This window comes from Elephas maximus, chromosome 27 (assembly GCF_024166365.1).
Source record: "Elephas maximus indicus isolate mEleMax1 chromosome 27, mEleMax1 primary haplotype, whole genome shotgun sequence".
In the NCBI taxonomy this organism is placed as follows: domain Eukaryota; kingdom Metazoa; phylum Chordata; class Mammalia; order Proboscidea; family Elephantidae; genus Elephas; species Elephas maximus.
In genome coordinates, this window is record NC_064845.1 from 8,014,657 (window position 1) to 8,040,078 (window position 25,422).

At 45.3% G+C, this 25,422-nt stretch overlaps 1 protein-coding gene across 1 annotated transcript in view; it reads right to left on the reverse strand.

The window, feature by feature from the left end:
* STT3B (STT3 oligosaccharyltransferase complex catalytic subunit B) overlaps positions 1-15,922 on the reverse strand; it is a 100,703-nt gene extending 84,781 nt beyond the window's left edge. The window contains exon 1 of the mRNA XM_049870703.1: positions 15,240-15,922. Coding sequence (XP_049726660.1) covers positions 15,240-15,553 — 314 coding nt within the window. The 5' untranslated portion in view covers positions 15,554-15,922. The remainder of the gene's footprint in view (positions 1-15,239) is intronic.
* Positions 15,923-25,422: the final 9,500 nt, after the last annotated feature.

Below are 25,422 nucleotides of genomic sequence, written 5' to 3' on the forward strand. Positions count from 1 at the left end.
GTAATTGCCCCAAATCATTGGTTGGGCAGCGATCTGCTAAATGACTGGTCGGTTTGCTAGCAGCCTAAGAGGCTTTCAAAGATTGGTCTGTTTGCTCTCCACCTTTACACGGATTGGCTGGGGGTGCGGTAGCGAAATTGACCTTTACCAGGATTGGCTGCTCCCCTCCCAGTCCGGCCTTCACCCGGATTGACTGAGAAAGCCCTGCCAGGCTGACCTTTACCAGGCTTGGCTGAGGGGCCCACACAGTGACTGATACAACTCTGAACACAGAGGCTCAGATGGGACTTCCTGATCAACGAGAGCCAGGCGACAGTCCGGCCTTTGGGCACAGACCCTGCACGGAAAACCTAGGAGAGATGCAGTACAGGTCAAGGGGCTGTTAACACCGAACGCTGAGAGAAACGACAGCAAGCACAGCAGAGGTGGGCGGCAGAGAAGTGGTGGCAGCGGTGCGAGTAGTGGCAACCAGGGGACTGGCAGACGGGTACGGTGGGCAGAGCCTGCCCACGGAGCAGAGACGGGGTCGCCAGTGGAGCAGAACCTCGGGCATCCACCGTGCAGGAGCTGCCCGCAAACGTTCTGCCTGGAGAACGGTCAGAATGTCAGCCTAACCCTGGCACTGGCTGAGAGCTGGACCAGCAAGAACAAGGGGCCAGACCCGGCCAAGAACAGCCACGAAGAGAGACGAAGAGAAGAGTTCAACACGCTGCGCTCTACCTGATCTGACGACACACCTGCTGACACCTGGTCAAGGGCGTGCCCACCTGGTGACAGAAATGGACATGGGTAATTTGGCAAGGGTGAGCGGGGCTCTTTCCCTATGATGGATACTAAATGGGGTGCTGGTAGGAACAGAAGGGCCAGTTCACCTCAAACCTGTTCCTCCTGTTTACTCTTTAAATAATAACAGCCTTCAGTCGCCAGCACTGTGTGTCTTGTGTGTAGGACCCACTCAGATCAGAGCCGAGTCCTCATCTCAGCAGTCTCACTGCTGCTAGTGGTACTGAGGCAACTGGCATGTGTTTGTACACACAGTTCAGCAAGTCAGAGACGGTTACATACAAGACGGTATTTTTTAACGCTTCACATGAAGCAAAATTTAACAATATACTGTTTACGGATGCATACAGATAAAGTTTTTATTATGGCAAAGAAATGTTAAAGAAAACTCAAGATAGTGGTTTCCCAGTGCTAAGAAAAAAACAAGAGGATAGGCTAGAGAAGGAGCGCCGACGGACGTAATGAAACTGGACATGTTCTAGTTCTGTAACTGGGTCGGGGGTTCACGGGTGTTATACTACATATACATATATCTGTCATAGCTACATATATGGTAAACACATTCTTCTGTATGCAAGCTACATCTTAAATATAATCAATTTATGAAAAATTTACATAAGTTTATATTGTGGTTCAAATACAAGTTATAACATCGAACACTTAAATTACAAACTCTTAAAACATCCAGAATAATTTTTATCTTATTTCAAAAGGAAAAACCATTTTGTTTTAAATGCTGTCTACATTAAGTACTTCATTTAAATGAATTATTTTAACAGCCAAAATAAAGTATCAATCAGCAGAAAAGATCCTCCCTTCCCAGTGAAGCCACTGACTGAGTTTAACATCCTTCAAAAAATACAGAGATTTTTAGTTGCTCAGGTTCATTTTTCTACTTTGGACACATGACTAACCTTTATGCAGTTTTGAGACTAGATTTATTTCATCTGCCTCACATTGTTTCATTATCCTGGTCCATCAAATGCCAGAAGATTACTTAGCATATTAAAATAAAAGCTTTCCTTAGCCATGGTCTACAGTAAAGATGATCTTGGATTGAAATTAAATTCCCATGAAGTAAGTTTATTAAATTTTTAAAATTAAGAACATACACAATGTTTTATGTGTCAATGTATTCAAGAAACCCTGCCCCCTATAATCCAAAACCAAACCATTGCCATCAAGTCAATTCCAACTCACAGAGACCCTACAGGGCAGAGCAGAACTGCCCCACAGGGTTTCCAAGGAGTGGCTGGTGGATTCCAGCCACTGTCCTTGTGGCTAGTAGCCGAGCTCTTAACCACAGTGCCGCCAGGGCTCCACCCTATAATAGATTTTTTTAAAAAAACATACTGATGAATAGATTTGTTTTTTTGCCAAAGGTGCACGTCGTTTCTAAGCAAAAACACCTTGTGAGATCATTACAGCTCTTCAGTTTTAGGACTCAAAAGAAATACTGCTACTATTACATGGACAATATAGTATGACTCATTTGTTGTTAGGTTCAAGCCATAGTAAACGAAGATGGAAATTTTATATCTTGGTTTAACTCTCAAGATATACACTAGTCAATGATCCTCCCCCAAATTAGACACAGACAAACCTATTTTCACTGCATAAACATTTTAACTGAGATAAACAACTTATTTTATTCCTAATGAGTATTTTTATTTAGTACCCTTTAACCTCTTATGGCACTGGGTTTAACTTCTTATTGGTAAAGTTTCAGTGAGATCAGTCAGTTGTGATTCCTTCCAAAAGTGTTGTATAATTTGCATATTAATTACCTAAAATCATATGATCTGCGTGAATATATTCCAGCTAAGGCCCGTGTGTGCAGTGACAGTTTGAAGTCTTGCTAGTCCTCCACATCAGAATGGATTTCTCAAGTTCAAACAAAATGCCGGCTGTAAATTTTACTTCCATTTCTTTTTTCATTTATAATCTCAGAAATTAACAACGTGGAAACATAATTCATATAGTTTTGGGATATTAACCAGTCGGTCTTCTCTTATTCAGTGTTCCTTAACTGGTGAGTTAAAATTTGGGGCAGAACTCTCTAACAGTTATTTGTATTTGGAAGAAATACTCATGAAACTAAACTTTTCCTCCCTGAAGAGCTCTTTCTGAAGCAGGTATCCAGCCAGCCACCTCCCAATTGCTGATGGCAATCACAGACGCACACAGAGATCACTTTCTGTGAGCATTATCATCTTCCTTCACCAACCCTTTCTTTCCTAAGATTAAAATGACACCTTTATTGTAAGTGAGATTGTTGTGTTCACTACACACATGGTTTTCCTGACATCACAGTCAAATCAAAGGTTTATCAAAGCATTACACAACAGAGCCTTGTTGTGCTATCACAATCACCATCAGAACATAAGATGTGGTCGTCACTGAGGATAAAGGTCTGGTTTAACATTCACTGAGCACTCACTATATTCCCAATACTGCCTATGATTAGAAAATACAGGACACTGTAGGAACATTAAAAAAAAGGTCTGCTTGTCCTAAAAGATCTTCTGTTTTGTCATTGACATCATTATTACTAATTGAGGAGGGGGAGGATCCAAAAAAAAAAAAAAACTCATAGCGACCCTATAGGACAGAGTAGAACTGCCCGGTAGAGTTTCCAAGGAGCACCTGGTGGATTCCAACTGCCGAACATTCTGGTTAGCAACTGTAGCTCTTAACCACTGTGCCACCAGGGCTTCCGAGGGGGAGGATATAAGCACCAAAATTCATATTACTGTAACTGTATCTTAACAATTTAGGCAAAGAACAAATAAGTTTCCTTGACTTTATACCACAGGTGTTAAACTCTTGAAACGACTCTGATCTACTTAGTCAAACAACAGCCCTAAACAAAATTAAAAGTTTGCTTTACACTAGAATTAATAAAACCTGTACCTATACCTCTTACCCAAGGCAGATAAGCTATAATAGATTGTTGCTTCTGAAAGAGGTGTACCTGTACATGTTTCCTAACATTTAATACTTTTCAGAAAATTACCTTTGACTCCCTAGGGAATTCACATAGGCTGAACACAAGAGGTGCTAAGGTAGCTTAAATCATTATGTTGCATCATTATCCAAATAGAGCCTCATTTGTTATTTATATTTCTCTTTGGCATGTATCACCTGGGATTTCGGAGAGAAGGGATATTTGCATACTTATGATACTCAGTTTAAATTTTAAGTCTGAAGTCTATAGAAATACCGGCTGACTAAATTGAAAGTTTGAAGAAAGGTAGTCTTCGATTTAAATTCTTCTTCAACAATGAATTAACAATCATAGTCCCTTATCTGTACACAAAAGAAACCAACTGTTACTCATTCAAGTAGTATAGGTTTCATTCTAATGTCCAGCAGAAAAATATCATCAAATTTGATCAAAATCATTCTGGCCAAAAAATAGAAACGGATTAAGCAGTATTTATGTTTACTGTTTCACTTAAATACTATCTAATTAAAAGAAAAGTTTATCTGTATCGCTTGCTAACGCAGAACACCAAATTCTCACACCTCAATAGATTTCAAATTCCTACATAAAGACCCCTGACCTTTCTTTACCGTCCTTTGAAAAAAGCTCTTTGTACCCTGAGGACAGTCTCTGAAAGGATCCTACTACCACCATGCTTCTTCCAAAACCAAGTACTAAATCCATAAAGGAAAGAGAGATACGGGAAAGAAAAAAGTGGTGGCCATGAAAGATTGGAAGAAGAAAGCAACATAGAAAACAGTATGAGTAATGAGAGAGAGATAATCAAGATCCCATCACACAGTCACATACACACAACCCACAACCCAAGGTAACAATGCTCCACAAAAATACCAATACAACAAATAGTACATTCTTAGGTTTCCTAAGTCCCTTCAGCTCAGGTCCTCTTTCAGCGTTCTGTTTGCTCCTTTCAAGAACTACCAGACACTCCCTTCCTTTCCCATTCTCTCTTCCATATGTCAGTTCTAAAACATTCTTTAAAATGAGTTTTAACATTAACAAAAGTCATAATTTTAAAACTAGCAATTCTGCATTTACCTGGTTCGTTATTTGATTATTGTTTGTCCAAGAGTGGTACTCTTCCCCCATCCCCCCTTCTTTATACCCTCAGTGTCAACTGAAAGACTGAATGTCTCTGGCCAGCTAGTATCCCTTAAAAAGTTGTCAAGGTTGACTCCAGCTCAAGAATTAAGCCTTGAAAATTTTTTATGTCAAGAGAAGAAAATCGTAGCCTCCCCTTCTGTTTCCTACAGGTGCTTACTGCTAGAAAAGAGCAGACAACCTCCTCAGGTGGATAAGTAGCATGGTTACTCAAATTATTGCTGAACCTTGTAACTCACGTACTCAATCACCATCTCACCAGCAAAGATGAATACTAAAAACAATGTTGAGCAAAACAAGCAAGACACAAAAGCCACAATTCTATTTATCTAAAGTTTAAAAATAACCAAAACTAAATTATATTACTGAGGAAGGGGCACAGAGTTTTATTACCCATGAGCAAAAGCAAGGATGTTAATTACAAGTAGCCCCGGACTTAGGATGCATTCCAGTTACGATGGACCATCTATCTTTTTTTTGGTGGGGGGGTACATCTTATCGTTAGTAATATGTACTACATCCGGTGTTGCAGTGTGTAATTTACTGACATTACTCTCAAGATGTTCAAATATCAGATTTATAAAGATACTGATAATAAAAGGCAATAATAATGAAAACTTGAAAAAAAAAAAGAGCATTTGACTTACGTCAGAATCAGCTTATGACAAAGTCATCAGAGCAGAACCCCGTAAGTCACGGACTACCCATTCTACAGAAGTCTGGGTAGGGACAGATTCAGAAATTAGGCATCAGGGCTTCTTGAGGTGGTGGCAGTGATCTATTTCTTGACCTGGATAATGGTCACATGGGTGTCTACCTTACAGTTCTTCATAATACCATGTATTAGGTTTATGGAACTTTTCTGTACGTGTTACATTTCCCCTCAAAAGAAAATGTTTTCTTTTAAAAAGACTGAAGCTGAACACCTTCTCACCTATGATAAAAAGTCTTTACAGGACACATTTCTTTGCTCTTGGTTATGTAAACACTTAAAGTATATTTTCAAAGAATATCTCAGATATTACACGAGTGCTGCCTTCTAATAATTCTCTACTCCCATTATTTTTGCTGGGGATCAAACAACATGGTGTAATACTTTAATAATTATTTTGTCCACCTCCAGTCCCTCCGTTTGGCCTATGTTCCTCTTAAAACAAATCTGGCTAGTAACAAATAATACTTCAAGATGTGCAAACACTGAACCCTTATGGAAATTAATTACTAATCAGTGTACTTATTTTAAATTTTAAAATGGCAGGGAAACAGTATAAGCTTTTAATTCGCACATTACTATTTACATATGTGTCTCATACACTCAAACATTATCCATCCGTCTGTCTATGGAGAGGAGACACAAAGCATGCATTTTAGGGTTGAAAATTTTAAAAAACCTAAGTCTTCTGGGGGGTGGAGGGACTGCTAGGTATCACTAAAAGAAAAAAAAAGCCACAGCATGGAGAAAAATGTTCAAAACCCTGAGACTATCCTATAAACCTGCAAGGCATGAAAAGAAATTAAAAAGAACCTCAAATTGATTACCAACTAAATCATTAATACTTTAACACTTTACTAATACAAACATAAAACTTTTCACAAAAACTCTTTGAAAAAAAATTAAACTGTATTTGTTTCCACAGCTAGCCTTGAGTTGCCAACATTTCCAGTACTGTCCATTTAAAGTGAGTGGTAGAAAGTAACTTACCCTCATCTTCTAAGTCAACAGTTTTCAAGTAACTTCTCAAAAACCTTCCTCTAAGGCAAACACAGGTGGGAAGATGTATAAAAGACGACTCTAGCCAAGCTATAAGTGTACCACCTTAGAAAAAAAATACTTTACCCCTCTGGTCCTCAGCTTCTCTGGTCAGAAAACATGAAGACAGGGCAAGATACACTCTAAAAATCCTGTAGGATAAAGAATTGTAAGTTTACTCTGAAAGTATAGCTGCCTACCTCATAGTTCCTTAACTGGAATGGCTTAATACTTCCAATCTCATTACTATAAACTTTTAACAGACAAAACAAATCTAAGTGGACATACCATTTGATTAGCTTCAATCATCTTTTCCTCCCATTTTGCCATTACCTTAAAGCCCCCAGGTCTAAAAATTCCCTAGCCATTCAGGTTGAGTAACTTCAAACCACCTTCAACTCCTCTCTCTTCCCTACATCAAAACAAAGCAATCGGCCATCATCCAGCTACTGAGGTTAGCTAGACAGAGCATGGGTTGTGACCAGGCGTTTTGATAGGCCAGTGTTAAGACTTAAATCAGGGTAGCTGATTAAAAACAAATTAAGTGGAGGACACTTTCATTTAAGCCTGCCTTAGAGGCAGAGGGTAGAGTTAAAGGACACAGACTTTGCAGTCAGGCCTGCAAACCTGTTGCCATCAAGTCGATTCCGACTCATGGCAACCCCATGTGTTACAGGTGGAACTGCTCCACTGGACTTTCTCGGCTGTAATCTTTACAGATGCACGTTGCCAGGCCTTTCTTCCATACCACCACTGGGTGCGTTCAAACTGCCAACCTCTAGGTTAGCTGTTAAACGCCAACCACTTGTGCCACCCAGAAGTCAGGCTGACCTGTATTATTCAATCCTTGTGGGGCATACTGAATTGAAATCTCTCATCTACGGAAATAAATGATGTTCACATTACCTTATCTCAATTCTAAGATATTACTGCTTGTAAGACACTCTAAAAACTAAGTGTCCTCTACCATATAGTAAAGTTATCCAGCAACAATAAGTTCCACAAAAAGGGGGGGAAAAAAGGTCACAGATGATAAGCTCAATTTAATTAGTGTAAACCCGTTACCTACGAGTAGATTTGGGACTCATAACAACTCTATACCCACTGCCGTCGAGTCGATTTCAACTCATAGTGACCCTATAGGACAGAGTAGAACTGCCCCACAGGGCTTCCAAGGAGCGCGTGGTGGATTCGAACTGCTGACCTTTTGGTTAGCAGCTGTAGCTCTTAACCACTACGCCACCAGGGTTTCCTAGGCTGTAATCTTTATGGGAGGAGATTGCCAGGTCTTTCTCCCACGTAGCAGTTGGTGGGCTCAAACTGCCGACCTTTCCATTAGCAGCCAAGCACTTAACCACTGCGCCACCTGGGCTCCTTTAATTAGTGTACTGGTCACAATTGTTTAGAGAGTGGTTTATCTACAAATAGTGCAAACTTCACCGACATAGAGGTAAATCACCAAACAGGTTATTTTCCAAAAAACATCAGGGTATCTTTCCTTTCAAACTTCAAATAAGCAGTTTTTCAAAGAAATAAAACTCTAAATGGTGGTTAGGTTTCCTGGCAAGCCTACAAAAGCCAGTGAGCCTACATTTATCTGAACTATGGGAGCCTCTAAGGATGCTGCTAACCGAAAGCTGGTGGTTCGAACCCACCCAGCGGTTCTGCAGGGGAAAGAAGTGGCAGTCTCTTCTGGTAAAGGCTACAGCCTAGAAAACCCTATAGAGTCATTCTGCTGTCTCATGGGTCACCGAGTCGAAACTGACACGACGGCACACGACAACGACAACAACAACGGTGAAGCCTCTGGCACAACTACCGTTCTCTCCCAACCCTAACCCTCCACCTACCTAAGACATTCCATTTTCTAAAAATTCCCACTGTGCTGCCATTATTCACAGTCAGAAGTAGTAAGGTAACAACAAAGAAGCCTGCTCAGGAAAGACTAAGTGGTTTAAAAACAAAAAATATGCCCCAGACAAAAAGGGCACGCAGACAAGCCACGAAGAGGGAGCAGCAGATGAACCACTGAAATTGGCTCCTTTCAACAGTATTCATTTGGTCCACGCACTCTATTTGAGGGTCCTATAGGATTTGAAAACCTGTTTTCTTTTTTTCCTATTTATCGTAAAGACTGACCAAAGTCCTTTTTGCAATCATACATAAAACTAAATTAAGCATTACATCTGGAGGAGGCGTGGCAGAGAACACGGTGAATAAGACTCAGAGTAAGCAGCAGGATGACCGACAGGCTCTGAATAATTTTTAAAAATTTCAGATTTCCACTGATAAAAACACCGATATCTTCTGACCACTTCAGAGCTTTTCCTGAGACACCGGTTATAGCAAAGTAAAGTAATACAGCAGACCTGGGCGAATTAATAAAAGGACTTAAGATACACTCAGGTAAGTCACTAGCCAAAGCCTGGAACGATGGGATCTGATCCTAACATAAAATCCGGTTCAGAATGATGTAGAAACAGCACTCACACACGTTATGCTCAAGTATTGTAGAGAACAAATATTACCCAGAAGTAAGAGATTCTCTTCACAATGAAGTCGGGGAACAAGGATAACGTTCTTCTTATCACAGTGAACAACGTACTGTGTGTGTGTCTCCAAACGGGCTTTAAAAGCAGGAACAGACAAATGGAAAGATACGATAAACTAACGTAAAATGTTAATTGTAGAATCTAGGTGGTGAGTATGGGTGTTCACTGTAAATTTCTATCAGCACCTTTGTATGTTCGACAATTTTCATAAGACAACAATTGAGCAATATAACAGATCTGTGTAGTTAAAGGGCGCTTTAAAATTCAGGTAAATTGCAGTACTGTCCTTCCCCAAGATCATTACGTTTTCAAAGTAAACAAACTAAGGGAAAAAAAAGATTCAGTCACTGGAGAGTAACACGAACCTTTCCATTCTTTATTTCTGAGCACATGTACGCACCAATGAACACTCAGAGAAGGTATTACAATGAAGAGACATCTTCACATTTACTCATATCCCAAAACACTCAAAATTCACCGACAGCATAGAATCAGACGCACATTAGGCACAGACAGGTTAGTGGGTAACCCCATATTCAAAACAACTGGGTCAAAGGCCACGCTACAAATCCTTGTGCTAAGAAGTTTGCAAAGCTTGGTCTACCAAGTTTGTTTTTATGTCAACTACTCATGGCAGCCAGGGGCCCTACGTCCTACCACATTTGTATTCAAGATACGAATACTCCAAAGGGAAAGAAAAGGTTCCAGGGCCTAGGATATGCCTCATGAAGCCCGTGATTACTACCTACAGGAGTCACCACACTTAACCAAAATGGGAACCAGTCCAATCCCATCAGCCGATTCAGCTGCTCAAGGTACTTCCTGCACCTGGGACCTATGGTCTACCTGTAATTTGTAATGATCTCGGAGCTCAAGGCTAGAAAGATTTCAAATTACAATGAAATCAGTGACAGCATACCTGTCCTGCAGTGCAGCTGGACAGCTGTTGCTAATGATTTCACAAACCAAAAACCAAAACCCGCTGCCGTCAAGTCAGTTCCGACTCATAGCAACCCCATCTGCCCCACAGAATTTCCAAGGAGCACCTGGTGGATGTGAACTGCTGACCTCTTGGTCAGCAGCCGTAGCACTTAACCACTACACCACCAGGGTTTCCAAAGTGACTTTTTAAGATGTGGGGATGTGTTCTAAAACTGGTTTAGTTACCCATTTTGTCTTCTTCAAGTACTGAGGTCAAGAGCCACTTTTTGTCTCCCGTAAAGTGAAGGAAAACACCGAGACCTCAAAGTACAGAAAGTAGGCTCCAACTTACAAATAAACTTGTGTTCCAAGGAAACATGAAACACGTCTGTACTAAATCACCTATTAATACCATAGTTTCTATGGGAAAAATTACATTCCAAATTTCAACTCTAAACTGCAGCTTTCTACCCTGCAAAAAGGTATCTGCTGCCCTTTTACAGCTAGCTACAGCCAAAACCCAAGGTTCAGAGATCTCTCTCCACCGCTAGGGAGAACCCACCACAACCTGCGAAGGCAAGGAAAAGAGCATCTCTCCTTACAGAGGGAGGTTTTACAGTGCCTCTAGGGGAAAAGCTACCACAATTTAACAAGTTAATAGCTATGGAAAAGGTAACCGACTAATACTATATAAAAATATTAAAAGTTACAATAAAAACAACTAGAACCTACCATGTGCTTCAGATAAAAGGAAGAAAAAATTAGGTACTGTTAGACTCGTTCCCCTGACTACATCAAATGTTTGGCCAAGCACAGACAACATATTCTCAAACTGCTTCCTCATGTCTGCTCAACTCAAGTGTTAAGGATGGAAATACTGAAGTGAACTGGTGAGAAGATCATTACCAAAAGTGTTGCTAAATTCTAAGTAAGTGCAGCATACTTTTAAATTCAATAAATATCCAATATTCACCATCAGAGACCACCTCTTTTAACAGTTGGTAAGGTTTATAAAACAATTTCAGTGACACATTTAAAAAAACCAGCATAACATTGTGAAAATGAGTCATTTTGGGCAGTTAACTTCAGTCTTACGCAATTTAAGAACTCTTATAAAATTTATAGAAATAACTCACAATCAAACAGAGAAAGCAAACCTTTCACTAAAAAGACTGGAAATGAAGACAGTGACAGACATGGAAAAAAGGGTAGGGAAAGGTGTGGGCAGGCCAGGATAGGCTGGTTTGTGGATACGAGCCTAAGAGAAACACTTAAATATTATTAAAAGTTAACGTCATTGGGACATGGTAAGAGAGTAACCTGTGAGGCTCCCACACTAAAGTCAGATCACAGACCACTTAAAGCATCGGCACCACTAGCAGCTTTGCAGGAAAACTGCTTTAAAAATTCAAAGTAATAAAGACAAGCAATTCACCCTCCACTCTTCACTTCAGATTTTGAAAAAATTTTCAACAAGAATTTAAGGATGAGATGTCTAACTACTTGAGATCTTTAAAAGATACCAAAAGAAACACAAAATCGGTCTCAACCCACCTGGAGCAAAGGAAAATGAAGAACACCAAAGATACAAGGTAATTATGAGCCCAGGAGACAGAAAGGGCCATATAAACCAGAGACTACATCAGCCTGAGACCAGAAGAACTAGATGGGGCCAGGCTACAACTGATGACTGCCCTTACAGGGAACACAACAGAGAACCCCTGAGAGAGCAGGAGAGCAGTGGGATGCAGATCTCATATTCCCATAAAACGACCAGAGTTAATGGTCTGACTGAGACTAGAAGCCCCAGAGGTCACGGTCCCCAGACCTTCTGTTAGCTCAAGACAGGAACCATTCCCAAAGCCAACTCTTCAGACAGGGATTGGACTGGACTACGGGATAGGAAATGATACTGGTGAGAAGTGAGCTTCTTGAATCAAGTAGACACATGAGACTATGTGGGCAGCTCCTGTCTGGAGAGGAGATGAGAGGGCAGAGTGGGTCAGAGCGGAGGGAAGGAGTGTGCTGTCTCATTAAGAGGGAAGAGCAACTGGGAGTATAAAGCAAGGTATATATAAATTTTTCTATGAGAGACTGACTTGATTTGTAAACTTTCACTTAAAGCACAATAAAAATTAAAAAAAAAAAATTTGACCAAAAAAAGGTTTTTTTGGGGGGGGGGGGTCTGCAACCTGATTCTCTCATTCAGTCACCTGAACGATTATACTTAGATACTGGATTTATATTGGCAAATCTCCATTCACAGTAAGAGACAATTCCTTTATTATGTAAATCTGTTTTCTACTAATCAGAATTATCTAATATTATGAGCATAAACATTTAACCAGGAATAAAATAAAACATAAATATGAAAACGTCATCAGTAAGTAGAACACTGAAATCTATTAAGTAAGTTTTAAAAACAGAAGAGGTGTATACTTTTAGATTAGTATGTAAGAATTAAAATCCAAATGTTATGAATTTAGCTAAAAGATAAAGTGACAGAAATGGGTTTTTATATTTATAGAAAACTAGCAGCAAAATGGTTTCATATAAATGAAAAAAAGGTTATGCCTACCAAGCATATTCTTGAAAATGGAGAAAAATCAACTTTCGATTATTTACCATATTTTTAAAAAAGGAATCCTTAACTACTTTATCTGTGAAGCAGCCGGATAAGCCTTTTCATGAGTACATTACTCAATTTTAGTAGTAATTGTTGGCTGACTTCATGCAGATTTCTAACCTTCCTTCAAAATAAGAAAAAATGACAAAATACCTTCACCATTCGGCTGTGAATTTCTCTATGATCCTTACCTTCAGCCTCACAGTGACTATTAAAGGTACTCAGGCTTCTATTTTTAAGACTGATACCTTCCGGAAATGCTGTGCACAGCTCTTGTTACCCGTAATGGTGTCTGTGATCCATTTCTGCTGTTCTAATCTGAAAAGACAGAACTTTCTCTTTTCACAATGCTCAGTAAAATACGAGCAGTTTGTATTTTCTGGTTCCAATTTCAGTTTTATCTAATTTGCTTAAGTGATCCAAAAACAGCTAAGACTACCTAAGAATACTGTATCTAGTTAATAAGCCTATCAGAGAGATCCTGAGGATCATAAATAAGCCACACTGATTTATTTTCTTCTATGATTTCAAGTAGCATAAAAGTTATTTAAAAACAAAAACTAATCCTAGGGCAAAAAAAAAAAAAAAAAAAGGCTAAAATAGGATTAAAATATTTCAGGGGAGAATGTAATAGTAATTAACTGTTTATCTAAACTGAATTCTCCAAGAGTGGGCCCCTCTGGCGTTCAGTAGGAGATATACTGCCAATGTTTCTCTATCAGAACTTCACTCCAGCTTTTTAATACACGGGTAAAGAACATTCCCCATCCAAAGAAATATTATCCATGTATTTCGTGACGCTCAAGATTCTCTCCCTGTATTTCAAGTGACAAAACAAATATCCTAGAATTTAAAAAAATAATTTAATTAGTTCTAATTACAAAGTAAGGCTAACTCGAAGTTGATAGGTCAACAAGATGAATTAAGTCAGTTTAAGAGATATGCTCTCAGAGAAAAAGGACTTCTCAATTCAGGTTGGGCAAGTTGGGGGGAAAAAAAAATGAAAGCAATCTTCCTTACCTAACAATTCACGGACCAGTGGAGTGTCTACATGAGCGCTCTTAAAAATGGGGCAACTTCCTGCAACAGCCAGGTCAGTCCCCGATCGCACGTCCCGCTCGGACATTACAGCCTAGGGCCCCCCACCACTGTAGCACCGTTCTTCGCTCATCCACCAGCCCCCTCAAACAGCAATGAAGGAACTAATGCAACGCTTTCGAGTACCGTGCACAGCACACTGAAGCTGACAGTTTGCTAACGGAGTAACGCTCTCGCTCTAAAAAGCACCCCAAGACGACTGTGGGAAAAAAGCCACTCTTGCAAATACCTAATGCTAAATAAATAAGAGTCCCCAGCTTTCAGATCAGTTTCAGAGATACCATTTCTTTTCCTACACCAGCCCGCTCTCCTTCCCCCTTCTGCTACAATGAGAGCGAAAGGAGACACGGCGGGAGCGGAAAACCGCGGGGCTGGGCTGACAAGGGTCCAGCACCGCAGGGCACCCGCGGCCGAGCCCATCGGAAGCAGCAACCCGGGCCGGCAAAATTAAAGAGCACGACAGCCGCGGGCGGACGAGCGACCTGGGCTCCCGGCGTGGCCGCTCCGGACTCTGCCCGCGGCGAGGGGCTGCATTCACCCTCCCTCCAGGGCGCCGCCGCACTGGCCAGGCCCGGGCTCCCGACGCCTCCGCCTCAGGCAGCTCGGGGCAAACTGTGCCGGCGGGCAGGGGGCGCGCCCGAGAGCAGGGCCGGGATCGGGGCGAGCCCGGCGGGCAGGGGGCGCGCCCGGGGTCGGGGCTGAGCGCGGGGGCAGAGGCACTGTCCTGGTCCATGCGGGCAGGGAGCGCGCCCGAGAGCAGGGCCGGGATCGGGGCGAGCGCGGCGGGCAGGGGGCGCACCCGGGGTCGGGGCTGAGCGCGGCGGGCAGGGGGCGCACCCGGGGTCGGGGCTGAGCGCGGGGGCAGAGGCACTGTCCTGGTCCATGCGGGCAGGGAGCGCGCCCGAGAGCAGGGCCGGGATCGGGGCGAGCGCGGCGGGCAGGGGGCGCACCCGGGGCCGGGGCTGAGCGCGGCGGACAGGGGGCGCACCCGGGGTCGGGGCTGAGCGCGGCGGGCAGGGGGCGCACCCGGGGCCGGGGCTGAGCGCGGCGGGCAGGGGGCGCACCCGGGACCGGGGCGAGCGCGGTGGACAGGGGGCGCACACGGGACGGGGGCGAGCGCGGCGGGCAGGGGGCGCACCCGGGGTCGGGGCTGAGCGCGGCGGGCAGGGGGCGCACCCGGGGTCGGGGCTGAGCGCGGCGGGCAGGGGGCGCGCCCGAGACCGGGGCCGGGGCCGGGGCTGAGCGCGGCGGGCAGGGGGCGCACCCGGCGCCGGGGCGAGCGCGGCCGGCGGAGGCGCAGTCCCGGTCCCCGCGGGCAGGGGGCGCGCCTGGGGCCGGGGTCAGGGCCGGGGCGAGCGTCGCGGCCGCGGGAGGCGGAGGGGGAGGGGCGGCGGCACTCACCACGGGTCGAACTCGTGGATGATGCTTTCGAAGCGGATGACGGCGAAGAGGCGCGAGCTGAAGCCGGCCAGCCAGGCCAGGAAGAGGATGGTGAAGGAGAGCAGCGACTGCCAGCCGGCCGGCTGCGACAGACCCCCGGACAAGCCCGCGGGGGCCGGCTTCGGCGTCGCCGCGCCGCCCGCCGCCTTGTGCGCGCACTGGGCCCCGGGCCCGTGGTGGCCGTGCCGACTGTTCCCCAGGGCCATCAGGCCGCTCCACGGGGACGAGTTGAGGGACGACTTGTGCTTGTTCTCCGGGGCCGAGGGCTCCGCCATGTTGTGCCCCGGCGGCGGGTCTCGCTCCTCGCAGCCGCCGCCGCCGCCGCCGCCTGGTGCGAGGGGTGCTGGGCGGGGACCGGGAGGAGGAGGAGGAGGAGGAGGAAGAAAGAGGAGGAGGAGGGAAGAGCTGGCGCGCTCCCGCCCTCAGCGCCGCGAGGCTGGGGGCCGGGGGGTGGAGGCGGCGGCGGGGAGTCTCCGCCTCAGCAGCGGCCGCGACCGCCGCTCTCTCAACGCGGATGGCCCCTGCGCCCCACTAGCCATCCGTATCCCCAGCGCAGCTGCGGCGGCGGCGAGAGCCGACGGGACGAGGGCGCCGGAGCAGGGGCAGGAGCAGACGGAGGCGGCCCCGCGGCCCAGAGCAGCAATGACATTCCCCCTCACGCCCGTCGCCCGCCCTGCCGAGAGGAGCAGGGGAGGAGCCCCGGCGTCCGGGCGGAGCTCAGGCTACCGCTGGCTCCGCCCCCGGCCCAACAGGAACTGACCCCTCCGCCTGTCACAAAGCGACAGGTCCGTTAGGGGGCGGGCCCAGAGCCGCGGCGCCCGCCAATAGGAGCGCGGCCCGGGCGGGGCTTGGCCCAACCGCCCTCCCCCTCCCCCTCTCGGCCTCGCGCCCATTCGCCCGGAGCGGCCGAGCTGCGCGGCTACGGCTTCATTGTCAGTTGAAAGACGCGGTTTCGCGCGCGCGTGCGGCCGGCAGGGAAGGAGGCTAGGAGGCTCCGCTGGTCTCATGGAGCTCAGCCCGGCCGAGGGGCCAGGAGGTGGTCGAGAACAGCGGCGCGAGCCCAGCCGGACTCGCGTGAAGGGACGTGGGCAGCGCCGCGCCGGCCGGCCAGCGCACGCGGGCTCCCGGCGGGCGTGGCTTAGCCCGCTGGGCGAGGAGCTCGCGTCACGTGACCCGGCGCGCAGGCGCGCTGCGCTGGTCTCCGGCGCGTGGGTCGGGCCGGCGGGGCTCAGGCGCTCGGGGCGCGCGGCGTGCAGGGCGCTGCGGGGCCCGGTGGTGGCGGCGGCCCGGCCCGGCCCGGCCCGCGGGCTGCGCCCCGCGTTCGGCCTCCACTGTGCGGCCACGGGAATCCGCGGAGGCGGGCGAAGGCCAGCTTGCTGGCGGCGAAAACTGCCCGGAGCCGGCAGACGCGTCCCTAGCGCTGGGAAGCTGTAGCGGGGTGGGCAAGGCGCGACCTTCTCCCGCCGTCCCGATTCTCGTGTTTCCCTGGTTGCAAAAGTAACGCACGTGCACTGCAAATACAAGGCAAGAGTCATTGTGAAGCCCTGTATGCATTCCATAAAATGAGTGAAACTAACTTTCCCTAGACTTTTCACGGTGGAGCCCCCGTGGCGCAGTGGTTAGGAGCTGGGCTGCTAACCGAGAGGCCGGTCGTTCGAATCCACCAGCCACTCCTTGGAAACCCTATGGGGCAGTTCTGTACCGTCCTGTAGGGTTGCTATGAGTCGGGATAACGGGTAGACTTTCAGCCACTCCCAGTTCTGAGTGTGGTAAATAATGGAATGAAGATATCTGTACAGGAACTCTCGCAGATCTATGTCTAGTTGCGGGTTTAGGTTGTATGTCTAGGAGTCCCTGGGTAGCGCATAAAGGTTAAGCCGTAATACTAGCTACTTTTATCAAAAGGTTGCCTTGGAAGACAGGCCAGACGTTTTGTTTCCGAAAGGTCGCAGCCTTGACAACCCTGTGAAGCAGTTCTGTACACATCTGGTCACCGTGAGCCTGAGTGGGCTCCAGGGGCAACTGAAACATTGTATTTCTATACCTTCCCTCCTTTACCGCCTCCGTTCTCCTCTTAAGGAAAGTGGTTCCCAGGTAGAGGAAACTCGAGGCCAAATAAGTGTGTACACAAGTTGGGTAATGGGGAGACTAGAATTGCTGTAATACAAACCCCACGAAAGGCAGGGAGCTTCCAGTATAATCAAGACTGAGTACTTATTAATTTGTCACGTATATTCACAGTTGTCCGTTTTATTAGGTAAATAACATCTGAACTTAAGAGGGTGTATTGGTGGGAAAAAAAGGTAAACGTCCTTAATAATTAAGCCATTTACAAATTTCTCTTTAGAGGTTTTAAGTAGTCGGTGTTCAAAACGTTAGATAAATGGACAAGTGTACTGAGTTTGAAGATGCTTTTGGAGTTAGTTGGTCCAGCTACTCTTTGAACCTGGTAAGTGATAAACTTTTGTTCCTTACCAAAAAAGGGAAAAGTCTTATGAAGGATGAAAAGGTTCCCAGGAATAGACTTTCCCACCAGCAATTTCACAGGCAGCATTTATTGAACCTCTAGATTTTAATGAGAGTTATGACAGAGTATTAACTGATCCCCCTTGCACGGACTAAGGTGACACGCTCTTTCTCAGAGCTCAAACAGCAACTGCTAAAATGCAGCATTTAGAGTACGTTTGCCCATGTTCCCTGAACCAAAGTTCCATCAGCCTAAAATAATAAAATTTGTCTTGTGGCTTTAGTTAAGCTTGATTGGATATTTCTATTTTATTGTCTTATGCGTAGGTGCCTTCTATTAAATTCTACATTATGGTTTGTTTTCTTTTTGGTTGTTTAATGGCCAGAGGCCTGCTGTAGAAAGTGAAAGGCTCTGTTCTAGTCCTAAATTTCTGTTGACTAGCCACGTACAGGGAAGGCTGGGTGGCACAAGCACTTTGCAGTTGGCTGCCAACCTAAAGGTTGGCTCTGTGGAGAAAAGCCCTAGCGAACTGTTCCCTCAAAGATTTAAAAAAAAAAAAAAAAAAAAAACCATTGGCGTAGAGTCAATTCCTACTCATAGCAACCCTTTAGGACAGAGTAGAACTGCCCCATAGGGCTTCCAAGGAGCAAATGGTGGATTCAAACTGCTGACCTTTTGGTTAGCAGCAGAGCTCTTAACCACTGCATCACCAGGGCACCTCCATAAAGATATTTGCGAGAAAACCCTATGGAGCATTTTTACTCTGTGACACATGGGGGGAAACCCTGGTGACGTAGTGTTAAGTGCTACAGCTGCTAACCAGAAGGTCGGCAGTTCAAATCTGCCAGCCGCTCCTTGGAAGCTCTGTGGGGCAGTTCTACTCTGTCCTACAGGGTCGCTATGAGTCAGAATCGACTTGACGGCACTGGGTTTGGTTTTGGTTTTTTTTAACACATGGGGTTGCCAGGAGTTGGAATCGATGGCAACAGGTTTTTTTTTTTTAGTCACGTAACTTTGGACAAGTCACCTGCATGGGTTGCCCTTTCTACTCTCAATGTCAATTGCGAATGTTAATTAAATGAGCTAGCCTTCTGAAAACACTTTCTAAAATTATAAAGGAACATACATAAATGTAGGGTAGAAGTGAGGGTAAAAGCAGTAAGAAAAATCCCTGTTATTCTTGGTCTTCATTCCTTCGTTCCCTCCCTTGTTCATTCAAGTATTTATTGAGTTCCTCCTACATGCCGAGCGCTATGTGGGCCCTGGGGTACAGCAGGAAACATGAGTGATGTTTTTCTCGCCCTTTTGGGGTGCACCAGTCAGCCTTGGGTAGACAGACATTGACTAAATCATCACATTTTTAAGAATCAGAATGCAACGTAATGAATTCCATGGAGGAGAGGTACATGGGGGATTGAATCCTCACAGGAAGGATGGAAAACACAGCCTTGATGAAGCAACACTAGGGCTGAGGGCTGCGAGTGAGGACGAATGAACCAGAGGAAGAGAGCAGGGAAGAAGAGTGGAAAGGGGTAGGGAGAAGCGCAAGGAACCCAGAAAGGAGCCAGCATGGCTGCCATAGAGATAGACAGTAGGGTAGGAGTCAAAGGAATGGCCAGACAGTGTGACTCATGTTAACAGGTGGTGGTGTTTAACTTAAGGGTAATGGGACTTACTGAACCAGTAGAGACTAGATGATTCCCTGAGACTATCACCTGAGATAACTCTTTAAACTTGGAATTAAACCATTCCCAGAGGTCGCCTTTCAGCCAAACAACAGACTGGCTTTTAAAATTAATAATCACTTAGGACTACGGTGCTCCTCAAAATCATTGTCTAGATGAAACCAAATGGTTAACATTTATCCTAGACCAAAGATGAGAAGGCTAGGGGGGACAGGGAAGCTAGAGAACAGCCAAGATGGAAATAACGAGAATGCTGATATATTTTGAAGAGTGTAACTGATGTCACTGAACAATATGCATAGAAATTGTTATATGAGAATGTAATTTCTTATGTGAACTTTCACCAAAAAGATAATAAAATATTAAAAAAAAATAATAATGGAGAGCCATAAAGGATTTTAAGCAGATTGTGGTGGTGTGTGTGCAACAGACTGAGAGAGAAGATCACATGTGTGTTTTGAAAAAGTTGCCGAGACTGTGCTGTAGAGACCACATTGGAGAGGAGACCGGTAAGAGATATCATCCTACCTGTGCCAGCATCTGAGATTTCAGAGGTTACTTTTGTGAGGAGTACATTACTGGGGAACCACTAAGGAATCCATAAAAATAAATTTCAACATTTTGAATTCTCTATTTCTAGCCCATTAGCATAGAAAAATGGTTTCCAGGTTGTGCATGAAGTTGAATGAGCTGCTTGGCCTCTCTGTGCCATTCTTAATGGTGCTAGGTGCCTACAGTGTCCTCCCAGAGTTCAAATCTCTGCAGAGTAAGATAGTCAAACGGTGAAGTATCGTGGGTAGAGTGGTGGGACATCAGGAAGAAAGGAAGAGGGCCCAGGTCTATTTGGGGGCTTCCAAGGGGAGTTATTTGAGCTGAAACTTGAGGGATAAGGGGTATACCAGACATATACTGGGAAGAGGGACAAGAAAGTCTTTCAAGTTAGTACCCAAAGTTTCATAACAAGGGTGCATCGAGAGATGTAGCCCGAAGGGAGAAGAACCAGATTACCAAGGACTTGTCTGCTTGGTTGGAGCCCTGGAGGCACAGTGGTTAAGAGCTTGGCTGCTAACCAAAAGGTCGGCAGTTCAAATCCACCAGCCACTCATTGGAAACCCTATGGGGCAGTCTACTCTGTCCTACAGGGTCGCTGTGAGTCAGGATCAACTCAATGACAGTGGGTTGGGTTTGGTTTGGGTTTGTCTGCTTGGTGAAAGAGTTTAGATACTAACCTATAAGCAACTGGGAGCCATGGAAGCATTTTGAAAAAGGATAACTTGATCAGACCTGATGGAAGAAAATATTTTGACAGCGGTGTGAAGGATACATGGGAAAGGCTGAGCGTAGAAGAAGGGAGACCAGTCAATAAGGAGGCATTTGCTGATGTTCAGGGGAGAGAATTGGGTGCCAGGACGGGGACGTGGAGCCTCGAGAGGAGGGGACAGATAGGAGAGGTATGAAGAGGGTGGAATCTGCAGAAACTGATGGTGCAGGTGAGCGTAAAGGAAGTGGGGGTTGGGATGGCTGGAGTTTCTGACTTGGCACTTGGGCAGGAGGTTGTGTCACAGAAACGGGGAGGGGAGTCCTGGTGGCGCGATGGTTAAGAGCTTGGCTGCTAACCAAAAGTTGGCAGTAGGAACCCATCAGCCACTCATTGAAAACCCTACGAGGCAGTTCTACTCTGTCCTATAGGGTCGCTATGAGTCAGAATCAAACCAACAGCAATGGGTTTGGTTTTTTGGTTCGCAGCTTTGGAAGGAAGATGACCAGATTAGCATTTGACATGTCCCATTTTAAGTGTCTTTAGGACACCCTTCAGAGCCACATCCAAGAAAGGTAGCTACCAGGCACTTAGATAAAAAGATCTGATGCACGGGAGGAAGATTTTTTGAGGGGATAAAGGTTTGGGACTCCATGGTCATGGATGAAATTTCACTGGAATCAGATTTAGAGTGAAGGAGAGGAAAATTCAGGACTGAACCCCCAAAATTCCCAAATTAAGAAGTCAGAAGTGTCTTGAGATAGAACAACCAAAGAGGGGAAGAACCAGCAGAAAACGTGATGACCCAGGAGCTAAGAGAGGTAGATACAGTGAGGCTGGCATCAATAGCACAGGGCACAGAGAAGTGAAGTGGGACACAGACTGAGGAGTGTACCTTGCATGTGGCAACCAGAAGTTCACGGCCAACTTTAGCAAGATCAATTTTAGTGGAGTCAAAGGAGACAGAAACCAGATAGCAGCAGGTGAGAAGGTAACAGGAGCAAAGGACTTGGAGGCAGGGGAGTGTAGACCACTCTTTCTGTATGTCCAGCTTTGAAAGGATAGAGGATGAAGTCAAACCAGGAAAAGACAAAATTACTGAGCACAGGCTCAGGAGACATACTGCCTGAGATCAAATCCTGGCTCCACTCTTCTAGTCACTTCTTCAGTAAGTTTACTTCACCGCTCTGTGCCTCAGTATCCTCATCTGTAAAGTGTGGATAAGGATACCGCTTTCCTCTTGAGGCTGTAATGAAGAGTAAATGAACTAATAGAACAGTGTCTGGCACAAAGGAAGCATTCAATACCTGTTACTATTGTCATGGATTAAATTGTGTCCCTCAGAAACACATGTCAACTTGGTTAGGCCATGATTCCCGGTATTGTGTGACTGTTCTCCATTTTGTGATTGTAATTGTCCTATATGTTGTAAATCCTAATTTCTGCCTGTGGTTAATGAGGCAAGATTAGATTATGTTAAAGGCAATTAGGGTGGGATGTAACACCCTTACTCAGGTCACATCCCTGATCCAATGTAAAGGGAGTTTCTCTGGGGTGTGGCCTGGATCACCTTTTATCTTACAAGAGATATAAGGAAAGGGTAGTAGTGAGCAGAGAGTAGGGGCCTCCTACCACCAAGAAACAAGAGCCGAGAGAACAGTGCTTCCTTTGGACCCAGGGTCCCTGTGCTGAGAAGCTCCTTGACCAGGGGAAGATTGATGACAAGGGCCTTCCTCCAGAGCTAACAGAGAGAGAAAGCATTGCCCTGGAGCTGATGCCCTGAATCTGGACTTGTAGACTACTAGACCATAAGAGAATAAACTCCTCTTTTTTAAAGCCAGCCACCTGTGGTATTTCTGATATAGCAGCACTAGATGACTAAGACAGCCATTGACTTATTACGAGAACTACTGCAGTATCCACATCAGCGGCAGATGGGCTGAGACTTACCTCCCTGGACATCCTTAAAATAAACGACCTGAGTCCATCTGAATGCCACTCTGCTTCCCTAAAACGGAAGCGCCTGCCTGAAAGCAAATACTACTTAGGAATGCTGCTTCACTGAAATGTCTGCTTGTTAAACTAGTGGGCGCCTCACGTGGGAGGAAGACCTTGGACACTGAGAGCGGTAGGTAGCTTCTAAAACAGCTCCCAAGGACCCTCAACTCCTGGTATTTACACTCTGTGTCATCTCCTCCACTTGTGTGTGGGCTGGACCTACTGACTCGTTTCTAACAAATAGAAAAAAAGTGATGCGAAGTCACTTCCAAAACTAGGTTATAAAAGAGTAGTCTCTGTCTTTTTTTCTCTTTCTCTTTCTCTTTCTCTCTCTCACAGTCTCACACGGCGAAGGACTGTTATCTCTGGCTATAAACCAGCAAGGACCTGAGGCCTGCCGACAGTCACGTGAGCTGAGAAGCAGATCCTTCCCCAGCCGAGCCTTGAGCAGGCTGCAGCCTTGGCTGACACCCTGATGGCGGCTTAGTGAGAGATCCTGAGCCGGAGGACTTAGCTGAGCTGCACCCAGATTCCTGACTCGTAGAAACCTGAGATAATAAGTGCTTGTTGTTTTAAGCCTCTGAGTGTTGGAGTAATTTGTTTTGCAGCGCTGGATAACTAATACAGTAAGAATGAAGAATGACAAGGTTCTCAGCAACCCTTTTGCTATAATGTTTCCAAGAATGTATCCAAACCAGCAGCAAGCCTGAAAAGAAACAACCCACCACTATCACCATTGCATTACTCAAAGAACGTTCTAAGGAGGCCTAATGCATAAGATTAAAAAAAAAAGAAATTTTTTTGTCTCCTGGTCCAATAAATCCACATGCTTTTGTCCCCTTCGGAGATTTATAATGAATGTTATCATATTAAATGCTCTAAAAAGTCCCATAGTAACTTATTCAAGCCAGCATTTCCTACACCTATTTGGGGGCCCTGGTGGCGCAGTGGATACGCATTTGGCTGCTAAAACCAAAAGGCCTGCAGTTCGAATCCACCTGCTGCTCCTTGGCAACCCTATGGGGCAGTTCTACTCTGTCCTACGAGGGTTGCTGTGAGTCCAAATTGACTTGATAGTAATGGGTTGTTTTTTGTTTTTTGACCTCAGGATGTCTTTTTGTCATAACTCTTAATAATGGACAGAGATATACCTAACCCTCAGAACACATTTTTGGAAATGCTGTATTTGTTGAACGTTGACGTTTCAACTTCAGCTCTCAGAACCCGGAGGGCTTTTCATGGGTAGGAGCCCCGGACTGGTAGCTGAGAGTCAGTTTCCGGATCAGGTACTGCTAGTAACTCAGATGATTTTGAGTATGTCACTGAAGCTTCCTGGGTCCATCTGTACAGTATGTGAAGCTGCATCATCTGAAATTCCACAGCTCTGCTATCTTACGGCGTCATTCAGTGCCATCTCAGAAGAGGAAGCTAAAGTACAGTACAGGGACCACACCTATCCTTTCACTGCCCCAGTCCCAGCCCCTATTGGCAGGTGTGGCACACAGTAGGGAATGTAATGAACCAATGAGTGAGTTGGCGTGCACTACAGTAAAGGCAGAGCCCTGGTGGCTCAGTGGTTAAGAGCTCAGCTGCTAACCAAAAAAGGTCAGTAGTTCGAATCCACCAGCTGCCCTTTGGGGCAGTTCTACTCCGTCCTATAGGGTCTCTAAGAGTCAAAATTGACTCCGTGGCACACAACAACGGTAAAGGTAGTCTCCAATTTACGATGTATTCAAGTTACAATACCCTCTGTTTTTTTGGGGGGGGGGCTTTATTTGTGTGTGTGTTCACATTTTGGAACCCTGGTGGTGCAGTGGGTAGGAGCTTGTCTGGTAACCAAAAGTCTCGTTGTTCAAATCCACCAGCCATTCCTTGGAAACCATATGGGGCAGTTCTGCTCTATATATAGGGTTACTATGAGTCAGACTAGACTTGACAGGTATGGTTTTAGTTAGTAAGCATGGAGTATACATTGTATCATTAGTAGTAGGTTTACTATATACATAGTTGCAGCTTGTAATTTGCTGATGTCATTATTTTCAGATGTCCACTCCCTGGTATTGATAAGTAATGCTTCCAACCCCTAAAGACAAATAAAGATCGGATTTATAAAGATACTGACAATAAAACACAAAAATAATGAAAACTAAAAAAAAAAAAAAGAATTCAGCTTATGTCAGAACTGGTTTAAGACAGAGTCATCTGAATGGAGCCCCACTCTAAATCGGGGGCTACCAGTATTGCATTTCTATTTCATTTGCTACAAACAATGTTAATTAAAAAAAAAAAAAAAACCATTGCCATCAAGTCAATTCTGACTCATAGAGACCCTGTAGGACACAGTAGAACTGCCCCATAGGGTTTCCAAGGAGAGGCTGGTGGATTTGAACTGTTGACCTGTTTTTGGTTAGGAGTTGAGCTCTTAACCACTGCGTCACCAGGGCTCCTATGTTAGTAAAGCAACTTGGTAAAATTATTCCTTTTTCTCAGGCTGGTCTATTCCTAAATTCCCACGGGAGAAAGTTTCTATGAATTAATTGAGAATTTTGGATGAGAAAGGGACTAAGACAATGACTCAGCGTTGCCAAGTTAGGCAATGTCTATGTGCTGTAGGGGGATGTGAAAATGAATAACGCAAGAGACCTACTTTCCAGTTTATGATCCAAGAGAACAGGGGTCTGCAACTGTAAACTGCATTGTGTGCCAAAGAGTCTCTGGCGACTACTCAACTCTATC